At 50.6% G+C, this 22,378-nt stretch overlaps 1 protein-coding gene across 1 annotated transcript in view; it reads left to right on the top strand.

Moving 5' to 3' along the window:
- The window catches only part of CANX (calnexin), a 499,168-nt gene that overhangs the window by 318,183 nt on the left and 158,607 nt on the right, over nucleotides 1–22,378 (top strand). Inside the window, exons 7-8 of the mRNA XM_085617760.1 lie at nucleotides 6,754–6,946; nucleotides 7,897–8,086. Of these exons, the coding sequence (XP_085473886.1) occupies nucleotides 6,754–6,946; nucleotides 7,897–8,086 (383 nt within the window). The remainder of the gene's footprint in view (nucleotides 1–6,753; nucleotides 6,947–7,896; nucleotides 8,087–22,378) is intronic.

The raw sequence follows: 22,378 nt of genomic DNA, 5'->3' as shown, positions 1-22,378 counted from the left end.
CAGTCTCTACATGGAAGTCTGTCTTTGCCTGGGCTGTGGCTACCACTGCCCTTCCAACCTTTTCAGGGAGGAAATCTACTTGGACAGGGGTTGTGGCTGGCACAACCCCACTACCCTTTTGTGAAAGGCCTACCATTTTAGAATGGGTGTCTTGTTCAACTTCAGCCCAAGCTGAGAGTTCTAAGTCATTCCCCAGTAAGCAGTCCACAGGCAAGGTTGGAGACACTGCCACCCTTTTAGGGCCAGTGACACCTCCCCAGCTGAGACATACCTCTGCCATGGGATGACTGTTCTGTTTGCCATCAATGTTAGTTACCTGGTATGAGAAACCAGGCAAAAGCTGCTCAGAGGGAACTAGCCTATGGGCCACCATAGTGATGCTAGCTCCAGTGTCTCTGTAGGCCTCAGCTTTTCCACCATTGATGTAGGGCTCCTGTCTGTACCTACCCAAAGTGTTGGGACAGGCAGTGAAGTTGGCAAACCCCATGCCACCATCACAGACAAGAGTAGCTGCTGTAGGGGAATTGGCTAAGCCAGGATCCCCCTGTGTTCCCCAAGAAAACACAACCAAATTTTGGGGGGCACTCCCACCACCTGGGGGATTACTGCTGACAGTAATAGGTGGTGTGACAGGAGTTTTACACTCATGGCAGTAAGGCTTTTTAACTGTGGTAGAGGGGGAAGCTTGGGACCCACCACCCTGTGTGGAGTTTTGGGGCCCTGAGGAAGGTTTCTCTTTTGCTTTATCCCCACCCTTCTCTTGAGGCTTGGTGGTATCTTTCTTTTGGTCACCACCCTGATTTTTAGGCCTAATCCTGGTCCTGACCCATTTATCTGCCCTCTTTCCCAGTTCTTGGGGAGAGGTCAAATCTGAGTCTACCAGGTGTTGATGGAGAAGCTGGTTCTGACAATTACTAAGGATCTGCTCCCTCATAATCAAGTTGTACAATCCTGTATAGTCCTGCACCTTGCTGCCAGTTAACCAACCTTCCAAAGCCTTAGTGGCACAATCCACAAAATCAGACCAGTCCTGTGTCTGTGTCTTCTGGGTGTCTCTGAACAACAACCTATATTGCTCAGTGGTTAAGCCAAACCCATCTATCAGAGCACTCTTCAGGACTTTGTAATTGTTAGCATCCTCATCACTGACTGTGAGGAGCTTGTCTCTACCTTTGTCAGAAAAGGAGAGCCACAAGATAGCTGCCCACTGACTCTGGGGTACCTGCTGTACTTTGCAGGCCCTCTCCAAAGCAGTCATCCACTTGTGGATGTCATCCCCATTCTGATATGGGGGCACTATCTTGCTTAGGTTTCTATGGTCATAAGACCTATCCCTATCTCTAGGAATGTTGCTGCCACCAGTGGGTTCTGACCCACACAATGTTTGCTCTCTAGCCAGAGCAAGCTTCTCCTTGGCAAGGGCAAGTTCTTCCCTCTGAATCCTCAGATTAGCTTTCCTCATTCTGGCTTCATGCTCCTTTCTCTCAGGGGAAGTCAATCCCCTGTGAGAGGAAGCACTAGAGATGCTAGAGACATGGGAGTGGATGGATTCCCTTGAAGGGGATCTGTCCCTCCTGCTTCTCTGGTTAAGCCCACTTGGGGGTCTGTATGGGGGGACCCCATGCAAACTCCCATGTAAGCTTAGGTTAGCCTGGCTAAGTCTTCCTACTTGGCCCTGGCTGTCTACCTCTTCATCTGACTCCTCTGTGGTGGGTAGACCCTTATCTACAGCTATGGCACCGTCCTTGGCAGCTCTTTCAGCATCATAGGCCTCCAGAAGCTCCACTAGCTGTCTAAGGGTAGGGTTGGAACCCTGTTTTAATCTCCTGGAGGTACACAGTTGTCTCATCTCCTGGAAAGTGAATGCATCATACCTAGAGGGAACCTGTCTAGGATTCTCCTCTCCTGAGGGAGCATCAGTGTGATCTCCATCCAGGGGCATGATTCTAGTGAGGGTGTGGTGTGTGCACCTACCTACACTAGTTGTATCTACTAAACCTCTCTAGTAGTTGTAGTCAGGGTGTGTTACTCCCTACAACCACTAAGTCCAGTAGGACTTAAGTATTATAATCTATGTTATATGTACCTAGACAATATCTGTGTGATCTTTCAATTTAGTATCTTAAGATTACAATGGTATTACAACAGCAAGCTCAGATCCCAACCGCTGCTCACCAATGTGAGAAGTTGGCCTGGTGTATGATGTCACTAGTTCTAGTGTACACCTTATATCCGTCCAAATACCCTTATGGTGATTGGTTGTAAAGTCAACCTTATAGACCAGCTATCCTAGTGGTAGCATGGACAAGAGCAGTCTTAGGCTAAACTCTGAATGGCATGTGAAGCCAGCTGTGATACCATATATAATCCCTTGAATACCAAATGAAAGGACACCACAACAGATATATATATATAAAATAAAGTGTATTTATTCTAGTCAAACCCTCAGCACTCTTTATGAGATTAGAGGTAAGTACAACACAGTCTTATTTAAACATACATTAAGTCACACAGGTAAGTCATACAGTTAGGCCCTAGGGGCCACGCAAACCATATACTAAGTAAGTGGTATAAGGACCACTGTCACGGAAATAGAATAGGCCTAGGCCTAGGGAATCGCTGGGGCTACACTACACTAGCGTTAGTTAGGAAGTGGGAGGCCCACGGGATTCGTGTGCAGAGTGGAAACACTCGCGCGTAATGCGTAAAAGTCACTAGCAATAGTACAGTTTAGAAAACGATAGATTTAGGACACTTCCGGAGTAGCTAGGAAGTCGAGACTGGAAAACTAGACACTAGGATAGTCACTATCCTGATGAGCACCGGAGTACCCAAGTTACCTAGCCCACAGGCTGCGGGTGCATAGGGGTGAAGATGCGTCGGTTTTCATCGTCGACTCCTATGGATGCCTGAAGAAAGATGCTGACAGGCAGTCAGTGAAGAGTGTCCGGTGGATCCCAAGGCTGGGATCAAGAAGAGAGGAGACCTGCAAGCAGAAGGGACAGTCAAGGTCACTAGCCAGTGACCACGTGGAACCAGGAAGGAACCAGGCGATGTCGTGAAGATTGCAGGTGAAGGTGAAGCTTGTCGCTGCAGCCAGGAGGACCAGGAAGCGTCGAGGACGACCAGGACCAGGAGGCGAGCTGTCCCACGAAGGCTCTTGCTGTCGGCGGCGTCGAAGTTGGACTAGGACTCACCAAGCCTTGGCAAGCGGAACCCACGAGGAACGGAGGACTTGCTTCTGGTGCAGACCAGGAAGATCTGGGGTGCTTCTTCTTTGCAGAGAAGCGGGAGCCAGTCTGGAGGAGCCAAACCAGCGCAGAAGATTTCAGGGTGCGTCGTCACAAAGGCCACTAGCCGGCGGGCAAGCAACCGGACAGACGCGGCAAGCAGGAAAATGCAGAAGGGCCCCACGCAGGACTCGTGGAGTGTGGGGGGCTGATCTTCGGTGCAGATGGTGCTTGGGGTTGGGGCTTCTCAATCCCCGGTGCACAACTTCGAGGGTGCCTCAGAAGCTGCGCTTGAAGTTACTAGCCACTTTTCCCAGGTAGCCGGTCCCACGTCGCTCGTCGCCTTCACGGATCTCAGCTCTGCTGTGGATGTGGATCAGGGTCGGAGAAGTCTGGAAGTCAAGGCTCTGGTCGGGCTCTGCAGTCGGTTCCTCGTAGAACGTGGGCAAAGCAAAGGGTAGTCTCTTGATGGTGCCTGTTTGCACAGGGTAGCCACTCCTTGGCCACAAGGGAGATTCTTCAGTCTTCTTCTTTCGTCGAATGTCGAAGGTCCAGAGTTTCTGTTCAAGTTTACAGGTTCAGGATAATCTAAAGTCTTGAGGCCCAACTCCCACTCTTATACTAATCTGGGGGGCTGGGATACCTGCTAGGTCACGCCTTATGGGTGGGACCTGGGAGGGGGTGGTTACACCCACTTCCCTTTGTCCAGTTTCGCGCCAGAGCTGGGGCTGGAGTGCCCCAGCGCCGGTTTGAACTGGACTATGCAAGGAACACCTTATGTGCCCCAGGCATGTCTCATTCCTTTGTGCCCACCCTGCCCCAATACACTAAAGGCTGTCTGGGGAGGTGCTAGCACCTCCCCAAGCAGGAAACCTATTGTCCAGGCCTCCCTGGCTGGGATCACTCCCAGCTGCAGGAGGTCAGACTTGTGTCTGTGGCAGCAGCATCCATTTTGTGATGCTGAGGCTTTGGTTAGAGTTAAACAGCAAAGTAGGATTTTAACATGTCTCTCCCTCTAGAAGGGAGGAATAATATCCTCATCACCAGAAATGGTATGGGGGTATTATTCCAAAGTGTTAGACACCTTACACGACATGTTTTGATAAAGCCAAACCATAGTTACCATAACCGTTTAAGATTATAAGGCACTTTAAGAGTATATGGTAGGCTATATCATAGAACAGCTATAAGGACATGGTTCCGAAAGCTGCAGACAGGCTCAGCTCATGCTAGAGCACCATCTCACATGTTACCAAGCACTCTGCCTCCAGGATTGTTAAGGCCTGCCATAGGAGTGACTGATAGGTACACATGTGTCTATATATAAGGGTAGATATAGGCATACTATATCTAAGCAAGGGGTGATTACACGACCTTGCCCCAGCTGAGTGATCAGCCAGTTGTGTCTGATTGGAAGTCCAGACCAGGGGTGGCATAATACATGCTGCAGCCCCTGGGAGGCCTAGGGTACACCTATGCCCTGGGTACCTAGGGTACACTGTACAGGGTCCAATAAGGTGATCCTTACCAATTGGTTATGTACCTAGGGTACATGGAGTCCATTTTAAAGAGAGAGCAGACAGCCTGAGACCCTGAATGGCAGGATCTCAGGCCAACTAAGTCGAAAAACCAGCTAGACACTAGGCAAAAAGTTGGGGGTAACCATAGTCAGATATCCACCTTCCTACACATACCAACTGTGAAAACGTAATTACTTAGCTGTTTTAGATAGAGGTCCCAGTACTGAGCCTAGGAGCCCAGCCCTGGATTGCAAAAGTAACGAGAACATACTTTACCCGTAGCTTGAATTTTCTTCCATAGGGAGCCATTGACTGTTTTTCAATGAAATTTCTTCTAAGTGTCGATTTTACAAACTTATAAATATTCCTTAAAAATCGCCTGAACAACTTAAACGCAGTTTCTCAACTGCTTACAGGTGGTACCCTAGTGCTGGATCCAGGATCCAACACTGACCAAGAAAAAGTACCTGTAACCCTACTTACCTGCTAAGTGAATTTCCTTCCATAGGATAACATTGGTAATTTGAGAAATAGTTTTTAAGTGTCAACTTTTAAAATGGCAAAATATTGCTTAAAAATCACAACCGTAACTTAACCAAATTTACTCGCTTGTTTCCAAGAACTGTCCCAGGACTGAATCTAGGATGCAGTCCTGGAGTTAGAAAAGTAATCCTGAAAGTAATTAATTGCATACAACTTAAAGTTCCCATTGAGCTCAATGTATTATTGTGTTTGAAATTGTGTTGCCTGTTGCAACAACCTGTAACTATACCTACAAAAGTCAATTGCATATTGCAAAAGTATTTAACTAAAGCATCTCATTCTGAGAAAGTATATTTTGATTCCTTTTGTTGGTTCTAAAATAAAACCATATATTTTTTTTATATAAACCATTGGCCTAAAGTTCAGTTCTTGTGTGTGAGACCATTTGCTGACTGAGTGTGTACAACAAATGCTTTACACTGTCCTGATACTGTCTTGCTGCTCGACCAAGCTACCACTTTAGAGAGTAAGGTTATATCTAACTTTAGCCTCTGCCAAACCTCTGGGGACTGTGGACTCTGTACATACTGTACCTATTTGGGAACAGTATCTACAGAGCCACTTTCTCACAGTGAGGAACAATGTTCAGTCTACAAGCTTGTTTGTTTTCGTCAGTGCTCTTTAATAATAGCATAACTTAAGCACATCTCTTCCTCAATTTCACGGCCATGCCCTCGGTCTGGAAGTAGGGGAATGGGGGTGCTGAAGCACTCTGAAACTAACCACCCTGGACTTCTGAAGTGAAGGAGCAAAACCCAGGCCTTTAAAATTCGTTTTGATCTTGTCATACTTTCTGTGCATTCAAAGACAGAGGTCAAATGTTAGGTTCTGCCTTCCAGGGAAGATTGGTATTTGCTTTTAATTCTCTTACTGCAAAGTAAGAGGTTTTATGTAGCAATCTTGCTGGGTACTAGGCGTGTGAAAGAGAGAGGCTGTAGGATGATTTTTGTTTTTAGTACACACAATATCAATGCCAGTAAATTAATTGTACAAATGTATCGGCATTAGAAAAGCACAAATGAATAAATTTTTTTTGTAATTTTTGAAGTGTGGCAGAATCATATATTTTAATACGATCAAACTAGGTGATGCAGAGTTACAGGTTGCGTGCTGTATAGTTTTATCAGCAAAACTGTATGGCAGTGCAAATGTGTTGTCTAATGGCAGTGCGCTACCATGCATACTCAGTGGTATGCCACTCTGCTTCGCTCTACCACACTACTTAACTCCACTCCACAACACACTACTCTACCACATGGCAAAAACACATTGGCAAAGCCAATCACTCTGGCATAGGTTAGACCTATTGGCTTTGCCAATACTGTTTCGTCTTGTTACAAAAGTATTCTAAAATAAAAAATATGTTGCCAATTATTCTTAGGTGATCGGTATCTGGTGAATACTTGAAGGGCTCCTAACTATTACTTTATTTTACTAAGCGTTTGTGTTGTATTTTACAGGATCAGTTCCAGGATAAGACCCCTTACACAATCATGTTTGGTCCTGATAAGTGTGGAGAGGATTACAAGCTTCACTTCATCTTCAGGCACAAGAACCCCAAAACTGGGGAGTATGAAGAAAAACATGCCAAGCGTCCAGATGCTGACCTCAAGGCATACTTCTCAGATAAGAAGACCCATCTCTATACTCTAGGTGAGTAAACATTAGCAAAGTGGGACCTGCCTGCTTCAGTCTGAAAATGTTCTTTAAGCATTAGATCTGGTTTCTACAGCCCAAATTATATTTTACAAAAATACTTCTCTACTATTTTGCCTCATAACCACCAATTATATTTTACCCTCATTGAATAACTGAGCAACCACTCCGTTTATGCACTTGACTCTCCTTGGTCTCTTCTAACTGGTAAGTCAATCAGTTAAGACTTATCGAAGAGATGGCTGAGACTAGAACTTCAGTGTGACCTGACCTAGTAAATAACACAATTTAAACTGTGTCTAGCCAGTGCTGGATTTTTAAGAAGTGTAGGACATTTACGACTAGTTAAGTATAAAGATCTGTTAAACTATAATTCACAAAGAAAATCAGAATGTTCTAGCTGGCAAAATACAAACCCAAATGTTTTGTAGCACTTAAATGGTAGATTTTCTATATCATTGACGTTGCTCCCAATGTTGCTGTGTGGGGCTGCAAATGGTTTGACTCTGGCAACTGCTTACAGGAAGTAAAATAGAAAATATTTGCCAGTCTTCAAAAATTATTTTCTAGGTTTCCAAGATATCCTCCATGTTGTCTACCATTCTAAGTTGGCCAACCACCAGTGTTGACTTTACCAATGCCAACGTACTTTTGCAGCTCCCCACAATCACTAGTAAATCTAAAATTAGTGTTTTTTTCCAATGAAGTCATTGTTGGCAAATCAATGTGCAAGGCCTTCTGTAGACTCCCATCATTGTTTTGCTGATATAAAAAACATCTCAAGTTGTCATTTTAAACCTGCTGTAGGTTTGCATATTGGGAGGTAGTTGCAGATGTGGTGGAAGCTTAGGTTTGTAAACCTCCTTTGCTTACCTGAAAGAGTTTTGTATTGTTGGTTCTTCAGTCTCTGAGATGAAGTCCTCTGTTCCTTTTCTTCTTTTTGATAGTTTTGCACCCAGATAACAGTTTTGAAATCCTGATCGATCAGACAGTTGTAAATCGGGGCAACTTGTTAAGTGACATGAACCCACCTATAAATCCACCTAAAGAGATCGAGGACCCAGAGGACCAAAAGCCTGAGGATTGGGATGAGAGGGCCAAAATCCCAGACCCTGATGCTGTTAAACCTGATGACTGGTAAGTAGCATTTGAAGTGAAATGGTACTTGCAGAAGGTGGAATACAAATTAAAACCGTTCTTCTGATATGTGAACCTAATAAGATCTCATTTGGCAGATCATTTATAAAGCACATATGATCAAAGTTCAAGTAATTGTTTAGCATGACATTTCCTGCTCTACTTTTTGGTTTGTCGGACATAATCTCTAGAGTTATCATCCTGCGTTTGATTCATGAATATAACCTGTTTTGCCTTGTGAACCTTTTATAAATGTACATGCTGTGCACTTTGTCATCTGATCGTTGCGTTCAAGAACTTGTGTCCCCCAGCGGAGGGACTTTTGTTTTTGACGTTAATAAGACTTTGTCCTATGGTTAAGTTGCGATGACATGGGGCATAAAAGCACAATCTGCATTAGTTTGGTGCCATCTTCACATTCTTTTTCTGCCATTTAGTTTGGACGCAAAATCGATAGCTTAGTTTCTAATGTATTTGAGAGTTGAAGGATGGCGTCAATATATTGGATGGAGCTAAGTGATCAATAAGAACCAAGGTGAGGAGCCTAGCGCTTGACCAAGATGGCCGCGTGAGCTTTGAGCTCCCGAGACCCTCGTGCCCTCCGTCGACTATCCTGTCTCTAATCCTGTTTGCATGCATGGCATCGTGCAGATGACTTGTCAGGGAGGCGATTGATGCTACCCGCGGTCGGATCGCCCACCGGGAACCGGAGTTATGCATGGCGGAAGATTGAGGCCTATCTCCGAGGGATGCCAGGGGCTAGAGTTGGCAGGATGCCCGACCTCTAATTGAACAACAGCGGCCAGGCGAGGTGTGAACTACCGGACGGAGGTCCCCATCCTTTCACTTTCACTTTCTCGCCCTTTGTTGGCCCTGCCCAGGGAGTGCTCTCGGCTGCTTTATTATCATTTGGACGCTCTGCACGCTACTCTGGCGGCCCATCGCAGGACTGCGCACTTTTGCCTTCTTTCGCTGGAAGAGGGTCGTCCTGTTTGAACCGACCTGCTTGAGCCAACCATGTCGGGCAAAGCAGAGGTGGATCGGCTGAAGCCTAAGGCCACCAGGCGGGGAGCCTATACTCAGGCCAATAATATGGACCGCTACGCCCAGCAGAAGGGGTCACCGGTGGACCGAGCCAGTCGCCGGATGCACAGAAGACTGCCTCACCCTTGGCCCCGGAGCTCTCGCTCCAGGATGTCATGGGCGCGCTCGAAGGGCTGCAGACTTCGATTGGGAGACAGTTTGATGCCCTGGCGCACAAAGTGGATGCCATCTTGGTGGACGTTAATCTGATCCGCGCGGATTTGGGCAAAACGAACGAACGAGTTAAAACCCTGGACCTCAAGACCCGGGCCTCGCTGATGATGTCTCGGAACTACAGACCGAGGTCCGTAAGTTGCGGACCGAGAGTGATCTCGCCGCCCGTCGGCTGGAGGACTTTGAGAGCCGGGCCAGGCGCAACAACGTGCGCGTTATCGGGGTCCCGGAGTCCTCGGACGAGACTTCTGTAGACCTGCTAGTGGAGGACTTGGTGCTTAACCATCTGCAGCCTAAGGGTCTTGGAAAGTTTTTCGCAGTTGAGAGGGCCCATAGAGTGCCGGGTGGTAGGCCCAAGGTGGGAGCCCCACCGAGGCCGATTGTCGCCCGGCTCTTTCATTTTCGAGATCGGGACGCTATCCTGCAAGCATCGAGGGTGACGGGCCCGGTCCCCTTCCAGAACGCTTCGGTGAATTTCTATCCTGACTTCACCCAGCAGGTGCAGAGGCAGAGGCAGGGCTTCCTGGGGGTGAAGAGGCGGCTTCGGGAGAGGGAACTGAAGTATGCCATGCTCTTCCCTGCCAGACTACGTGTGGTGTACGAAGACCGAACATTCTTTTTTGAGTCGCCTGTCATGGCCGATGAATGGCTGGACGCTCTGCCCCGACGACGGACGGGAGAGGACACTGCCGCAGACGGGGACAGTGGCCGGGATGAACAAGGTTGATGTCTTCGGAACCGGACTGACTCGATTTGACTCTAGTTACTGACTTGAACAGAATGCAGTAAATACGGAGGGTTGTGGGAGGACGAGGGGAGCTCTTTCCTCCCCTAGGGTACTTTTTGTAGATTTTGGGTTTGGTAGGGCGACAGGCACACTGCAAGTTGGGGGGGCTTTGTAAGCTGCAGCAGGGGTGCAGGGTGGGGGGGATAGTTGGGATTTTGGGTTTGTTGTTGGGGGGTTTGTTTCTGCAAGGCGTATTGATTATTTTCAGGACTGTTCCATGGTGGCTCTTCGGGTGTGGGGTGGGCCTCCTTACGTTTGGGGATGGGGGGTAGGGGCTTAAGTGTTATTAGCTGGAATGTTAATCGTTTGGGGGATCGCATTAAGCGCTGGATTGTTTTGCAATTCCTGAAACGGTCATTGCCGGATGTCGCCCTACTGCAGGAGACGCACCTTATAGGTAACATGTGCTATGCTCTTAATAGGAAGGGTTATAAATTCATAGCACATTCGGGATTTTCCTCTGGGTCCAGGGGTGTGGGCATCCTAGTCAGAGCCTCGCTTCCATTTGAGGTGGACTCCACCATTGTTGACGATAGGGGGAGGTTTGTGGCGGTGGCGGGGCGGTGGGAAGGAAGAACTTTGGTTTTAGTTTCGGTTTATGTCCCGCCGGCCCTGCAGGCCTCCACGTTTACAGATCTGGGTAGGGCCTTGCTGGATCTCCCGGGGGGTATGCTTGTGGTGGGGGGTGACTTCAATGCTGTCGGCTCTGGGCTGCTGGATAGATACCCGCCCAGGGGGGGCTCAGAAGTGGCTTCCAGACTTTCTTGACACTCTTGGCCTGATAGACTGCTGGAGGCTCCGGCACCCCACACAGAGCCAATACACCTTCCACTCCGGAGCGCATGGTAGCCTCTCTAGGATTGATTACCTGCTCACTCTGGCTGCGCATGCCTCAATGGTGTCCGAGGCCAGGCACATGGCGCGTGGTATATCGGACCATTCGCCAGTGTGGGTCAGACTGGATGTTGGCCGTGAGGGAGGGGGAAGAGTGGCTCCTATTAACCCTTGGTACTTCCGAGACCCCAAGATGCGCAGCGCACTGGTGAAGACGGTTGAACATTTTTTCAAGGATAATCAGGGATCCGTGGACTCGGCAGTGTCGCTGTGGGAAGCATTTAAGACCGTGCTGCGAGGGGAGGCCCTCTCCCTTGTAGTGGCGGCCAAGCGGCGGAGAGATGGCGAGGTTATGCAGGTTGAGGAGGAGATCGTGGCTTTGGAGGGAGCGCTAGAGGAGGAGGTTACAGAGGCCTCACTGCATGAGCTGAGCTTGAAGCAAGCCGAGTATAAGGACCTGGTGACGAATGCTGCTAAGACCCTCAGTAGGGAACAGCAGGGCCGCTTGTATGATGTGGGTGACAAGGCCGGGAAACTCCTAGCTTGGCTGGACAAAAAAGAACGGATTAATAGAGTAGTGCCGGAGTTGACGGGAGAGGGGGGAGAGGTGATTGTGGAACCTGAGAGGATTGTACAGTGCTTCACGGACTATTTCCGTATGGTTTATGCCTCAGTGTCGGATAGGCCGCCCGAGGACTCGCGTGACCTCTTGCGTGATATCGCTTTGCCCTGTCTTTCCGACGTAGATAGGGACGATTTGGATGGAGACATAACGGTCGATGAGGTGGCGGGAGCTATCCGCGCGCTGAACTCGGGCAAGGCCTCGGGCCCGAATGGCTTGCCAATTGACCTGTATAAGCTGTTTCCGGATAGGGTTGCCCCTCACCTGCGCGCCATGTTCGTGGAGGCGCGGGGGAGTGGGACCCTCCCGTTGGATCAGCGACTGGCGACAATTGTTGTTATACACAAAGATGGTAAACCCCGAGATAAGTGTGCCTCATATAGGCCTATCTCACTTCTTAACGCCGAGCCGAAGATTCTGGCTAAAGTCCTTGCGGCCCGATTGATCAGGGTACTTGGAGACCTGATCCACCCGGATCAATCCGGTTTTATTCCGCATCGTAACACCGCGTTAAACCTTCGGCGCCTTCATGGCGTAATCGCCAGGGCGGGCACGCTGCGTGAACCAGCCGTTGTGGCGTCTCTCGATGCCACGATGGCCTTTGATACGGTGGAATGGGCATATTTGTGGGCTGTGCTGGCCAAGTTCGGCTTTGGCCATGGCTTTGTGAGCTGGGTGAGGTTGCTGTATGAGGGACCCCTTGCGAGTGTGGTGGTAAATGGCCGGGCGTCGACTCCGTTTCAGCTTGGGAGGGGCACTCGGCAAGGTTGCCCCCTGTCGCCATTGTTGTTCACCCTCGCCCTTGAGCCACTGGCGGCGTGGATACGCTGGAACCCGGATATACGGGGACTTAGATGGTCGCCCGAACACTAGGACCGCATTTCGCTATATGCTGATGACATCCTGTTGTATCTTGCCTCGCCCAAGAAATCACTGATAGTGGTCTCTGACGTTCTTACATCTTAAGGTAGGAATTCGGGTCTCGTCATCAACTGGAGTAAATCGTATTTATATGTTCTGAGTGGCGAGGTTCCACCGATCCCGCGAACTTGTTCGATCCAGATCGCTCAGCAGGGCTTCGTGTATCTGGGGATCTTTATCTCCACGGACTCCGCTTTGCGGTATGAGAGGAACCTGCTCCCCCCCCCTGGCGCGCCTGCGGCGGGATGTAGAGGGCTGGCGGAGGCTGCCGCTCTCCCTCGTTGGGCGCGCTGCCTTGTTCAAAATGATGTCTCTTCTCCGGTTCCTCTACGCATTGCAGAATACTCTAGATTGGGTACCGGCCAAATACTTTCGGGAGATCGAAAGCCTCCAACGAACGTTGTTGTGGGACGGGCGGCCGCGAATAGCAATTGCTAAGTTGACGCTTCCATGGTATGATGGGGGTATTGCGCTTCCAGACATCCGACGCTACTATTGGGCCACCCAGCTGAGCGCGATTAATCATGGTCTCTATGGCCCTGCCCTCAGCCCTGGTTATGCTATGGATAGGTGGTTGCTGCGTGGTGGTAACTATCACAGGGCGTTGTACTCTCGGTCCCTGGACTCGTCCCTCACGGGGCCCACTGGGGTGGCGGTGCGTGTGTGGAAGATGGCAACTGACTCGCTGGGCTGGAAGGATAGGCTCACCCTCGCTACCCCGCTGTTTGAATCTGAAAGATTGGGTAGGCTTTGGCATACAAAAGGTTTTGATAAATGGGACCTGATCGGCATCTCCAGGGTCGGAGATGTGCTGATTAAGGGGAGGGTGAAGTCCTTTGAAGAGTTGCAGAAGGAGTATGAGCTGGGGACTTCCGAGTTTTTCCGCTATGTTCAGGTGCGTCATGCCCTCCGGTCAGTCCTCGTGGAGGGTGAGAAGGTGCCTGAGTCTTCTCCTTTGGAGGACCGGATCCTTGATGGCCATATGCCTGAGAGCACGATCTCGCTCATCTACAAGAAATTGATAAACGTCCGGGCGGATGCGCTTCTGGGGCTGCGGGACCAGTGGACTAGGGATGGACTCGAGTTGGATGACGAGGATTGGCAGTCTGCTGTTTTCTCTCCCAAGGAGGTTGCGATCCCGTCGCGTCTGAGGCTGGTGCAGCTCAAAATACTGCATCGAGTGTATGTGACGGGGCCAAGGTTGGTTCATATGAGGTTCTCTGAGGAAGGCCTATGTAGGAGGGGATGTGGTATGGTGGGTACTTTCCTGCATATCATCTGGGAATGTGGTGTCATCGCGGAATTCTGGAGGGGAGTCCATGCAGTGATGGGGGAGGTGACCGGCATTGCTATGCAGCCGGAAGCGCGGTGTTGTCTCCTGAATGTCTGGGGGCCCACTGATCACGATGCGGCACAGACCCAATGGGTGACTCTGGGTAACATGGTCGCTAAGAGAGATATCGCGCGATTGTGGGGCTCCGCGGGGCCCCCCACATTGACCGCGTGGAAAGAAAATATGGATTGGAGTATGCTCAGGGAGAAGACCGTGTATTGCGCTAGAGGCCGCCCTCGGAAGTGGCACGCCATCTGGGGGCGGTGGAATCAATACAGGGGGGGAATATGTCTTGCCCCTGATTTGGATCCCCCCGAGGAACAGCTTTCTTCTTGACATTCTTTCCAGCTCAGTATATAAGATGTGATGCTTAATTGACTTCTTGGGCCTCTGCTGTCCCCCCTTCTTCCTCTTATCACAGTACTGTGACTGTTAGATGATTGGGGTCCGGCCTCCCCTGGGGGGCTTTCACCATGGGCATTCAGTGTTTTTGCCTTGCTGGGGTTCGTTGTGTGTTTGTGTTTACTTAAAAATGGAATCTTTTCACTGCTCCTTTAATGCAATGTGGACGCTTCTTTGTCCTTCTCTAACGAAGCTGCCGAACCTCCGGGTTGTCGGCTGAATAGCTGTGTCCAGACTCTTGAAGAAATAAAGGTTTTTAAAAAAAAAAAAAAATAACAACCAAGGTCAGGACAATAGATTATAAAAGGCAGAGTTCAAAGGTATCCGAGTTGGGTGGAGAAGGCATGTTGGCCATTGAAATATAATTTATAAAAAAAATGCCTTGGTTGAGTTTTAAAAATGTAATATATGTGTGATGAGGCTCCTAAGTGTCAACTTTGAATTGCTGTTTTGCCTCTGGCATTGAATTGATGCTTGAATTCTTAACAAAGGATTAGCCTAATACAAAAACTCAATGTTTAATGTGGGCCACGCATAACCATTGAATGAAGCAGTGTAGCTATAATTGCATATGTTGCCCGTGCACATCTATCTGCTGGCAGTGCCAGCTGCATCCAAGGCAGAATTCAGGCATGTGTTTGTGACATTTGTAGACTTCTTGCTTGACTGCATTGGTCTTTTTGTATTCCTCAGGCAGATGTTGTATGGGGGACTCCATTATGTTACGTTGTTTGTGTCCATATCTATTCAGCAGTGGTTGGAGTTGGCAGTTCGTCACTGTGTTGCAGTCTTCTCCATCGTCCTTCCCACCATGTCGAGCCTCTTGCTCTCCTTTTCTGGTGGCGGCCCTATATGGGCCTTGTTCTGCTTTGTTGTTGTTGCGACAAAGATAGTCAGCAGGGTAGTTTCCCAATATGTCTGGATCCTGTGTTGAAGGCTTGTACTTTTCGACCGAGGGAGTGCTGACTTTAGCTATGGCAGGTTCACGAAAGTCTTATTAGACTTAATCTAAAATGCTGGGAAGCATTGGTAGGTATAGATTACCTTTGTTTGCTGGCATCATTGTTTCGAGGAGAGAATAGGAATCTCCCTTCTGTAGTAGGGGATCTCTGTGTATAGTCATAATCTAGTGAATAGTCCCGCCCATGTGCGTGGACCCCGGAGCAATAAAAAATAATCTCTAAAGGTGACAAATCATGCAGACCTGCATACACCTTTAAGAGAGAATTTAATTTAAAGACAGATAATGCAGCCTATACCCACAGGCTACACTGTCCAGTACTTCAACTAGAATTCCACCAACATCCACAAACAGCACTGCCTGTCTAGTTTTTCTCCATGTAGGAAAAAACCCTGCCTCTACCAGCAAAAGCCACTGGAATGATAGAGAGGAAGGAGTGGACAGACAAGCCCCATAGGCTGCCATTATGTGGCTTAAAACAGGATACTGTGCCTTTAAGAAAACTTTCCAGTTTTCCAGAACTTTCCCCAGTATCCCAGAATGCCCAGCAGGTCCCATTTACTTTCAGTTCTTTTTTCCGGCTCCTGCTAGCAGGACCCTGGAGCATTGAGCTCTCCCCTTTTCAAGGGTTTATTGGAGATTTTGGCAATTTTTGTCACTTTTTGCTAGTGTTAGTAGCTGGTACTGTCAACATGCCTGGCTTGTTCGACAAGTGCCCGGAATGTGGTCGAAAGAAGGCTAAAACTGATCCACACGAGGTGTGCATAGGTTGCCTTCCCCAGTCCCACGTGCCTGAAAGCTGTACCATCTGCCACTCGTTCTCAGCCAGGACCCTGAGGGACAGAATGGAAATCAGGCTTCAAGTTCTGGAGGAGAGGAGACTGAAGGCACCAGGTGGGTCTGGAGGGGCTGATTTGGCCCATACTGAGGCCCCTGGGGGGCTCCCCAGGGGCAGGAAGACCAGTAAGCGCTCCCACTCCCCGTCGACGTAGAGGGCGGCGACGTCGAGGAGGATGACCACTGTCTGTTCGCCGTCTCCCCAGGGCTCTGGGGAGAAGCGGCGTCGACGTTCGCCGTCGAGGGACCTGAATAGGCTGCCGTCGACTACTTCGGCGACGTCGGCGACGACACCGTCGTCGGCCCCGTCCAGCGGTCGGCGTCGATCGGACCCGGCGTCGGCTTTCGCCGTCGAGGGATCGCCCTTCGCCGTCAATGAAGAGGAGACGGTCGACGTAGAGGAGATCGCCGTCGAGACGCTCAAGGTCGCCGTCGAGACGCTCAAGGTCGCCGTCGAGACGCTCAAGGTCGCCGTCGAGACGCTCAAGGTCGCCGTCGAGACGCTCAAGGTCGCCGTCGAGGCGAAGGTCGCTGTCGAGGCGAAGGTCGCTGTCGAGGAAGAGAGAATCACTGGAATCGGTGTACTCGGTGGTGTATACGCCTCCTCGGATGCCTCCGTCGCCGCCTCCTCTCCCGCCTCCGCCGACTCCTCCTCCACCACCTCCACCAACGCCGCCTCCTCCACCGCTGCCACCTCCACCACCGCCACCTCAGCCGCGGACGCTGCCTCCGCCGCCCCCACCTCTGCCGCTTCCACGCACTCCTGTGGGACCGCCGCCGGTTCCCCCGCGGTCGGTTTCCCTTCCAAGGTACCCGACGCCGCCGCAGGGGACCCCGAAGCCACGATGCCCGCGGTCGCCTGGACCGGCTAGACCGGCGGACAGGCCGAAGCCGAAGAGGTCGCGCTCCCGCTCTCACAGGAGGAGAAGGTCACGGAGCCGTGGACGGTCCTCGTCGGACTCAAGACGCCGCCGTAGGAGGTATAGGTCCAGGTCGCATACGCGCTCCTCGGACAGGGACCTTTCCCCGACGCTGTCGGACTCCCCGGGGACTAGGGTGTCTCCGGTGGACGACTTGGTCTCTTTCCAAGAGGTGCTGTTGCGAGGGGCCGCAAAGTTGGGTATCACGGTGACGGTTCCAACACCCACGACGTCCGTGATATTCGAGACGCTTCATAAGAAACACCTGTCTCGCCCCCTACTGCCTCTTGTACCAGGACTGGTGGAACCCGCGTTGGAGCTGTTCCTCACTCCCGCGACGACGAAGGCCGCTCCCTCCAGGCTCATGAAAAAGTATAGGGCCCCGGAGTCGGATCCTTCCTTTTTGAGAGTGGACCCGAAGCCGGATTCGGTGATCGTGACGGCGGCAAGAAAACAGCATGCGACCGCCCCGTCATCCACGGTTCCGCCTGACAAAGAAAGCCGCTGGCTGGATTCTGCGGGCAGGAAGGTGTGTGGGACCGCCGCCACCACCATGAAGGCGGCGAGTGCAGGGGCTTTGTTGGGCCGTTACGACCGGGCTCTGTGGGAGTCCCTGCAGCAATATGCGGACCTACTGCCACGGGACAAGAAGGAGGACTTCTTGGAGACAGTGCGCGAAGGCATGCTGGTTTCTAATCAAGTGATCAGCGCAGCGGCGGATGTGTCCTTATTGGCCGCCCACGCCTACTGTCATGGCGTCCACCAGCGGCGTCATTCGTGGTTGCGCCTGACGTCCCTCAAGCCAGAGGCGCAACAACGAGTGGCCAACCTGCCCTTCTCGGGGGAAACGCTGTTCGGGAAGCATGCGGACGATGAGATGGCCCGCATGAAGGCGGAGGCGGAAACCCTGACGGCCGTCTGGTTGGAAAAGGCCGAAAAGAAGAAGCGCCCGTTCCAGAGGAGGTTCGGGTCTTCGGGCAGAGGGCGTGGGCAGGGCTCGGGACAGCAGCAGCAGTTCCGCAAGCCCTTCCAGAAGCGCCAGAGGGGTAGAGGAGGCCAGCAGGCTACTACCACGACCAAGGGCCCGGCCGGGTCTCGGCCCTGAGCGGCTACTTCCCCCTCAACCGTTACCCACTCCAGTGGGGGGAAGCATTCAATTTTTTCCGGCAGAGTGGAGAAAAATTACTCAGGACAAGTGGGTGCTGAATATTGTTTGCAATGGATAGTCTTCGGTTTACCAGCCCGCCTCCAGCGATTCGGCCGGTCAGCTCTCGATTCCAGCTGAGAGAGCTCCAGGCGGAGGCAGACATCTTGTTGAGAAAAAAGGCGGTAGAAGAGGTACCTCTGTCTCAAAGGGGAAGAGGTCTGTACTCTCGGTTCTTCCTCGTTCGCAAGAAGGACAAGAACGAGTTCAGGCCCATTCTGGATTTGCGACAGGCAAACAAATGGATTCGCAGAGAGAAGTTCCGCATGCTTTCGTTGCACCAGATTTACCCTCAGCTGCAACGGGGAGACTGGCTCTGTGCCATAGATCTACAGGATGCGTACTTCCATGTGCCCATAGCGAGGAAGCACAGGAAGTTCCTGCGATTCCAAGTCGGCGCCAATCACTATCAATACACAGTACTGCCATTCGGGCTAAAATCTGCGCCCAGTACCTTTTCGAAGTGCATGGCGGTGGTGGCGGCACACCTGCGGAGGAACAAGGTGTTTGTCTACCCGTATCTGGACGATTCGCTGATCAAGGCATCATCCTTCGCGGAAGCGCAAGAACACTTCCGATGGACGTGCGAGCTCTTGCACAAGCTGGGGTTACACGTCAACATGTCCAAGTCGGTCACGACTCCGGTCCAGTGCATACAGTACCTGGGGGCCTCCATCGATACGCGGTCAGCAAGCGTGTCTCCTTCGGAGGAGAGACGGTTATCACTCCTTCGGAAGGCTCAGGACCTCAGGACTGCGCCATCGACGACAGTGAGGAAGGTGTCTTCTCTACTGGGATCGATGGCCTCCTGTATCTTCCTCACGCCTCACGCTCGGCTACACATGAGACCACTGCAGGAGTGTTTGGAGGATCAGTGGGATCAGAGGACAGGCTCTTGGGACGACAAGATACGTCTGTCGCTGCATGCTCTTCAGTCTCTGAAGTGGTGGTGTTCGGCGAAAAACCTCCTCAAGGGGGTTCCCTTCCACAAGGACATTCCCACGACGAGTGTTGTGACGGATGCGTCTCTCCAGGGCTGGGGAGCGCATTCCGGGGACTTGCAGATTCAGGGAAAGTGGTGTGCTTTGGAATCGACGTACCACATCAATTTCCTGGAACTCAGATCTGTCTTCCTGGCACTGAAGGCCTTCCTTCCGTCCTCCCAGACCAACTCGCTGCTGATACAGACGGACAATACAACCACGATGTATTATCTCAACAAGCAGGGGGGGTCGAGATCGCGCACTCTGTCGCAGGAGGCGCAGGCGATCTGGCGCTGGCTGCTGGCCAGAGGACTGACTATTACGGCCACGCATCTGCCAGGAGTGCAGAATGCTCAGGCGGACGCCTTGAGCAGGCTGCTTCAGGAAAACCACGAATGGGTCATAAACGACGAAGTACTAGGAGAAGTCTTCGCAAGGTGGGGGACTCCAGACGTAGATCTGTTCGCCACCGCCGAAAACAGCAAATGCCGAGACTTCGCATCCAGGTACTACCAGCGGGGGACGCTGGGGAATGCGCTATGGATCGATTGGTCGAACAGCTTTCTGTACGCTTTTCCACCCATTCCCCTGATTCCGGCAGTGCTCATCAAGCTGTCCCAGTCCAGGGCGCGGATGATCCTGATCGCCCCGGAGTGTCCCAGACAGTGGTGGTTCACGGACCTGCTTCACCGGTCTCTCCTTCCTCACATGCGGTTGCCGTGCAGGCCGGACCTTCTCACGAAGTTCGGGGGGCGGATGGTGCACCCCAACCTCTCGTCTTTGAGTTTGGCGGCATGGCTCCTGAAATAGTGCAATATGGCCATCTGAATCTACCAGACGATTGTATGGACATACTGAAGGAGTCTAAACGACCTTCCACTAGGACATCCTATGCTTACAAGTGGAAGAGGTTCTGTATCTGGTGCAAGTCCAAGAACTTTGATCCGACGACATGTAAGGAGGATGTCATCCTTCCGTACCTTTTACATTTGGCGCAGTCTGGCCTTAATTTCCATTCCATTAAGGTTCATCTGGCTGCTTTGACTGCCTACAGGAAATGCCCTTCACAGACTTCCTTCTTTCAGATTCCTGTGGTCAAGGATTTTTTGGAAGGCTTGAAGAAAGTGTTTCCTCCCGTCAGACTTCCCTCGCCTTCCTGGGACTTGAATGTGGTGCTGTCCAGACTGATGAAGGAGCCTTTTGAACCCATCCACAAGGCTTCGTTGCAGCACCTATCCTGGAAGGCGGCGTTCCTAGTGGCCATTACATCGGCCCGCAGGGTGAGTGAACTTCAGGCATTATGTTGTCAAGAACCTTATACTGTATTTCATGCTGCTAAGGTTGTGATGCGTACTCACCCTAAATTTCTACCTAATGTTATCTCTGACTTTCATGTCAACCAGACTATGACTTTACCTACGTTCTTTCAGAATCCCTCTTCGCCAGCGGAAAGGTCTCTCCATTCCCTGGATGTTCGGAGGGTGTTGAAATTTTATCTGGATAAGACCAAGGATATTCGTAGGTCTGACCAATTGTTTGTTAATTATGGATCAGTCAGGACGGGTCTTGCGACCTCTAAGCAGTCCATTTCTCGGTGGATTGTGTCCTGCATACAATTGTGTTATCAAAAGGCTAATAAGACCTTAGGGGGTAAACCTAAGGCTCATTCCACCAGGGGCAAATCTGCCACAACGGCTTTGCTGCGTAATGTTCCGATTGCGGAAATCTGCAAGGCGGCCACTTGGAAGTCGGTCCATACCTTTGCTGCGCATTACTGTCTGGACACGGATGCCAGGGCAGATGATCAGGTTGGGCAGGCTTCGCTGCGAAATTTGTTCGCACAGTAGTGGTAGTGTCTTGTGTGTTCTCCACCGCTTTTGTTGTGTGGGGATGGGCTTGCCATTCTATTCACTAGATTATGACTATACACAGAGATCCCCTACTACAGAAGGAGTAGTTTCTTTTCTGTAACTCCAGTTCTGTAGTAGGGGTATCTGTTAGTCATAAGCGCCCGCCCTCCTCCCCGGTGGAGAGATACTTATTCATATGTAGAATGCTACAGGTCTGGCGTGCTACGCCTTCAAAAAGAACTGAAAGTAAATGGGACCTGCTGGGCATTCTGGGATACTGGGGAAAGTTCTGGAAACCTGGAAAGTTTTCTTAAAGGCACAGTATCCTGTTTTAAGCCACATAATGGCAGCCTATGGAGCTTGTCTGTCCACTCCTTCCTCTCTATCATTCCAGAGGCTTTTGCTGGTAGAGGCAGGGTTTTTTCCTACATGGAGAAAAACTAGACAGGCAGTGCTGTTTGTGGATGTTGGTGGAATTCTAGTTGAAGTACTGGACAGTGTAGCCTGTGGGTATAGGCTGCATTATCTGTCTTTAAATTAAATTCTCTCTTAAAGGTGTATGCAGGTCTGCATGATTTGTCACCTTTAGAGATTATATTTTATTGCTCCGGGGTCCACGCACATGGGCGGGACTATTCACTAGATTATGACTATAACAGAGATACCCCTACTACAGAACTGGAGTTACAGAAAAGAAACTACTCCTTCTCCTCCAACTGTACCCCATAAGTTTCTGCAGGCCACTTCATCAGGCTGTTACACATTGAGAGGTCACCTGGAGCGGATGTGCTTGAGAGGTAGTTGTCTATCCCTTCAGGGGGAGTCTGTGTCTAGGTCTTTCCATGTCCCCTTGTATAACTCTTCCTTGGGTACCTCTTCCTGGGGATCGGGTGTTGTTGGTGCCTCCAAAGTAGATTCCTCTTCTTCGGTTTTGAAGGTGTAGTCGAGATTCGAAATTCCGGTAAGGAGTTGTCTACCTTCCTGTTTTTTGTTGAAGTGCTACCATCAATAGCTCAGACTGACTTTTTGGCTTTTTCCTTCAGCCCTCCCATCTTGATGTTTTCGTTGAGCCATTCAGTGTTTTTCCCACTTCAGTATCCCTTAGTTGGGATCTGTGGGTCTCCTTCGCTCTCGGTTGACCTGTGGTTTGAGATTTTCTTTGAGGCCACGGCTGCCTTGTGAGACTTCTTGTCCGAGGATTTTGGCTCGGGCCTTTCGGTGGTTTTGTTACCTTTTAGGCCTTCTTTTTGGATTCCTTCAGCCCTTTCTTTTCTGTCTTCCTTTTTTAGGAGTCTGTTTCAACGAGTTCTACATCGAATCCTCCGTGTGCTATCTCGACCTCTTCAACATGGTTGTCATCATTGCTGGACAGTCCCAGGTC

This window comes from Triturus cristatus, chromosome 7 (genome assembly GCF_964204655.1).
Source record: "Triturus cristatus chromosome 7, aTriCri1.1, whole genome shotgun sequence".
Lineage (NCBI taxonomy): Eukaryota > Metazoa > Chordata > Amphibia > Caudata > Salamandridae > Triturus > Triturus cristatus.
The sequence above is the reverse complement of the archived record's forward strand: the minus strand, read 5'-3'. Positions and strand labels throughout refer to the sequence as shown.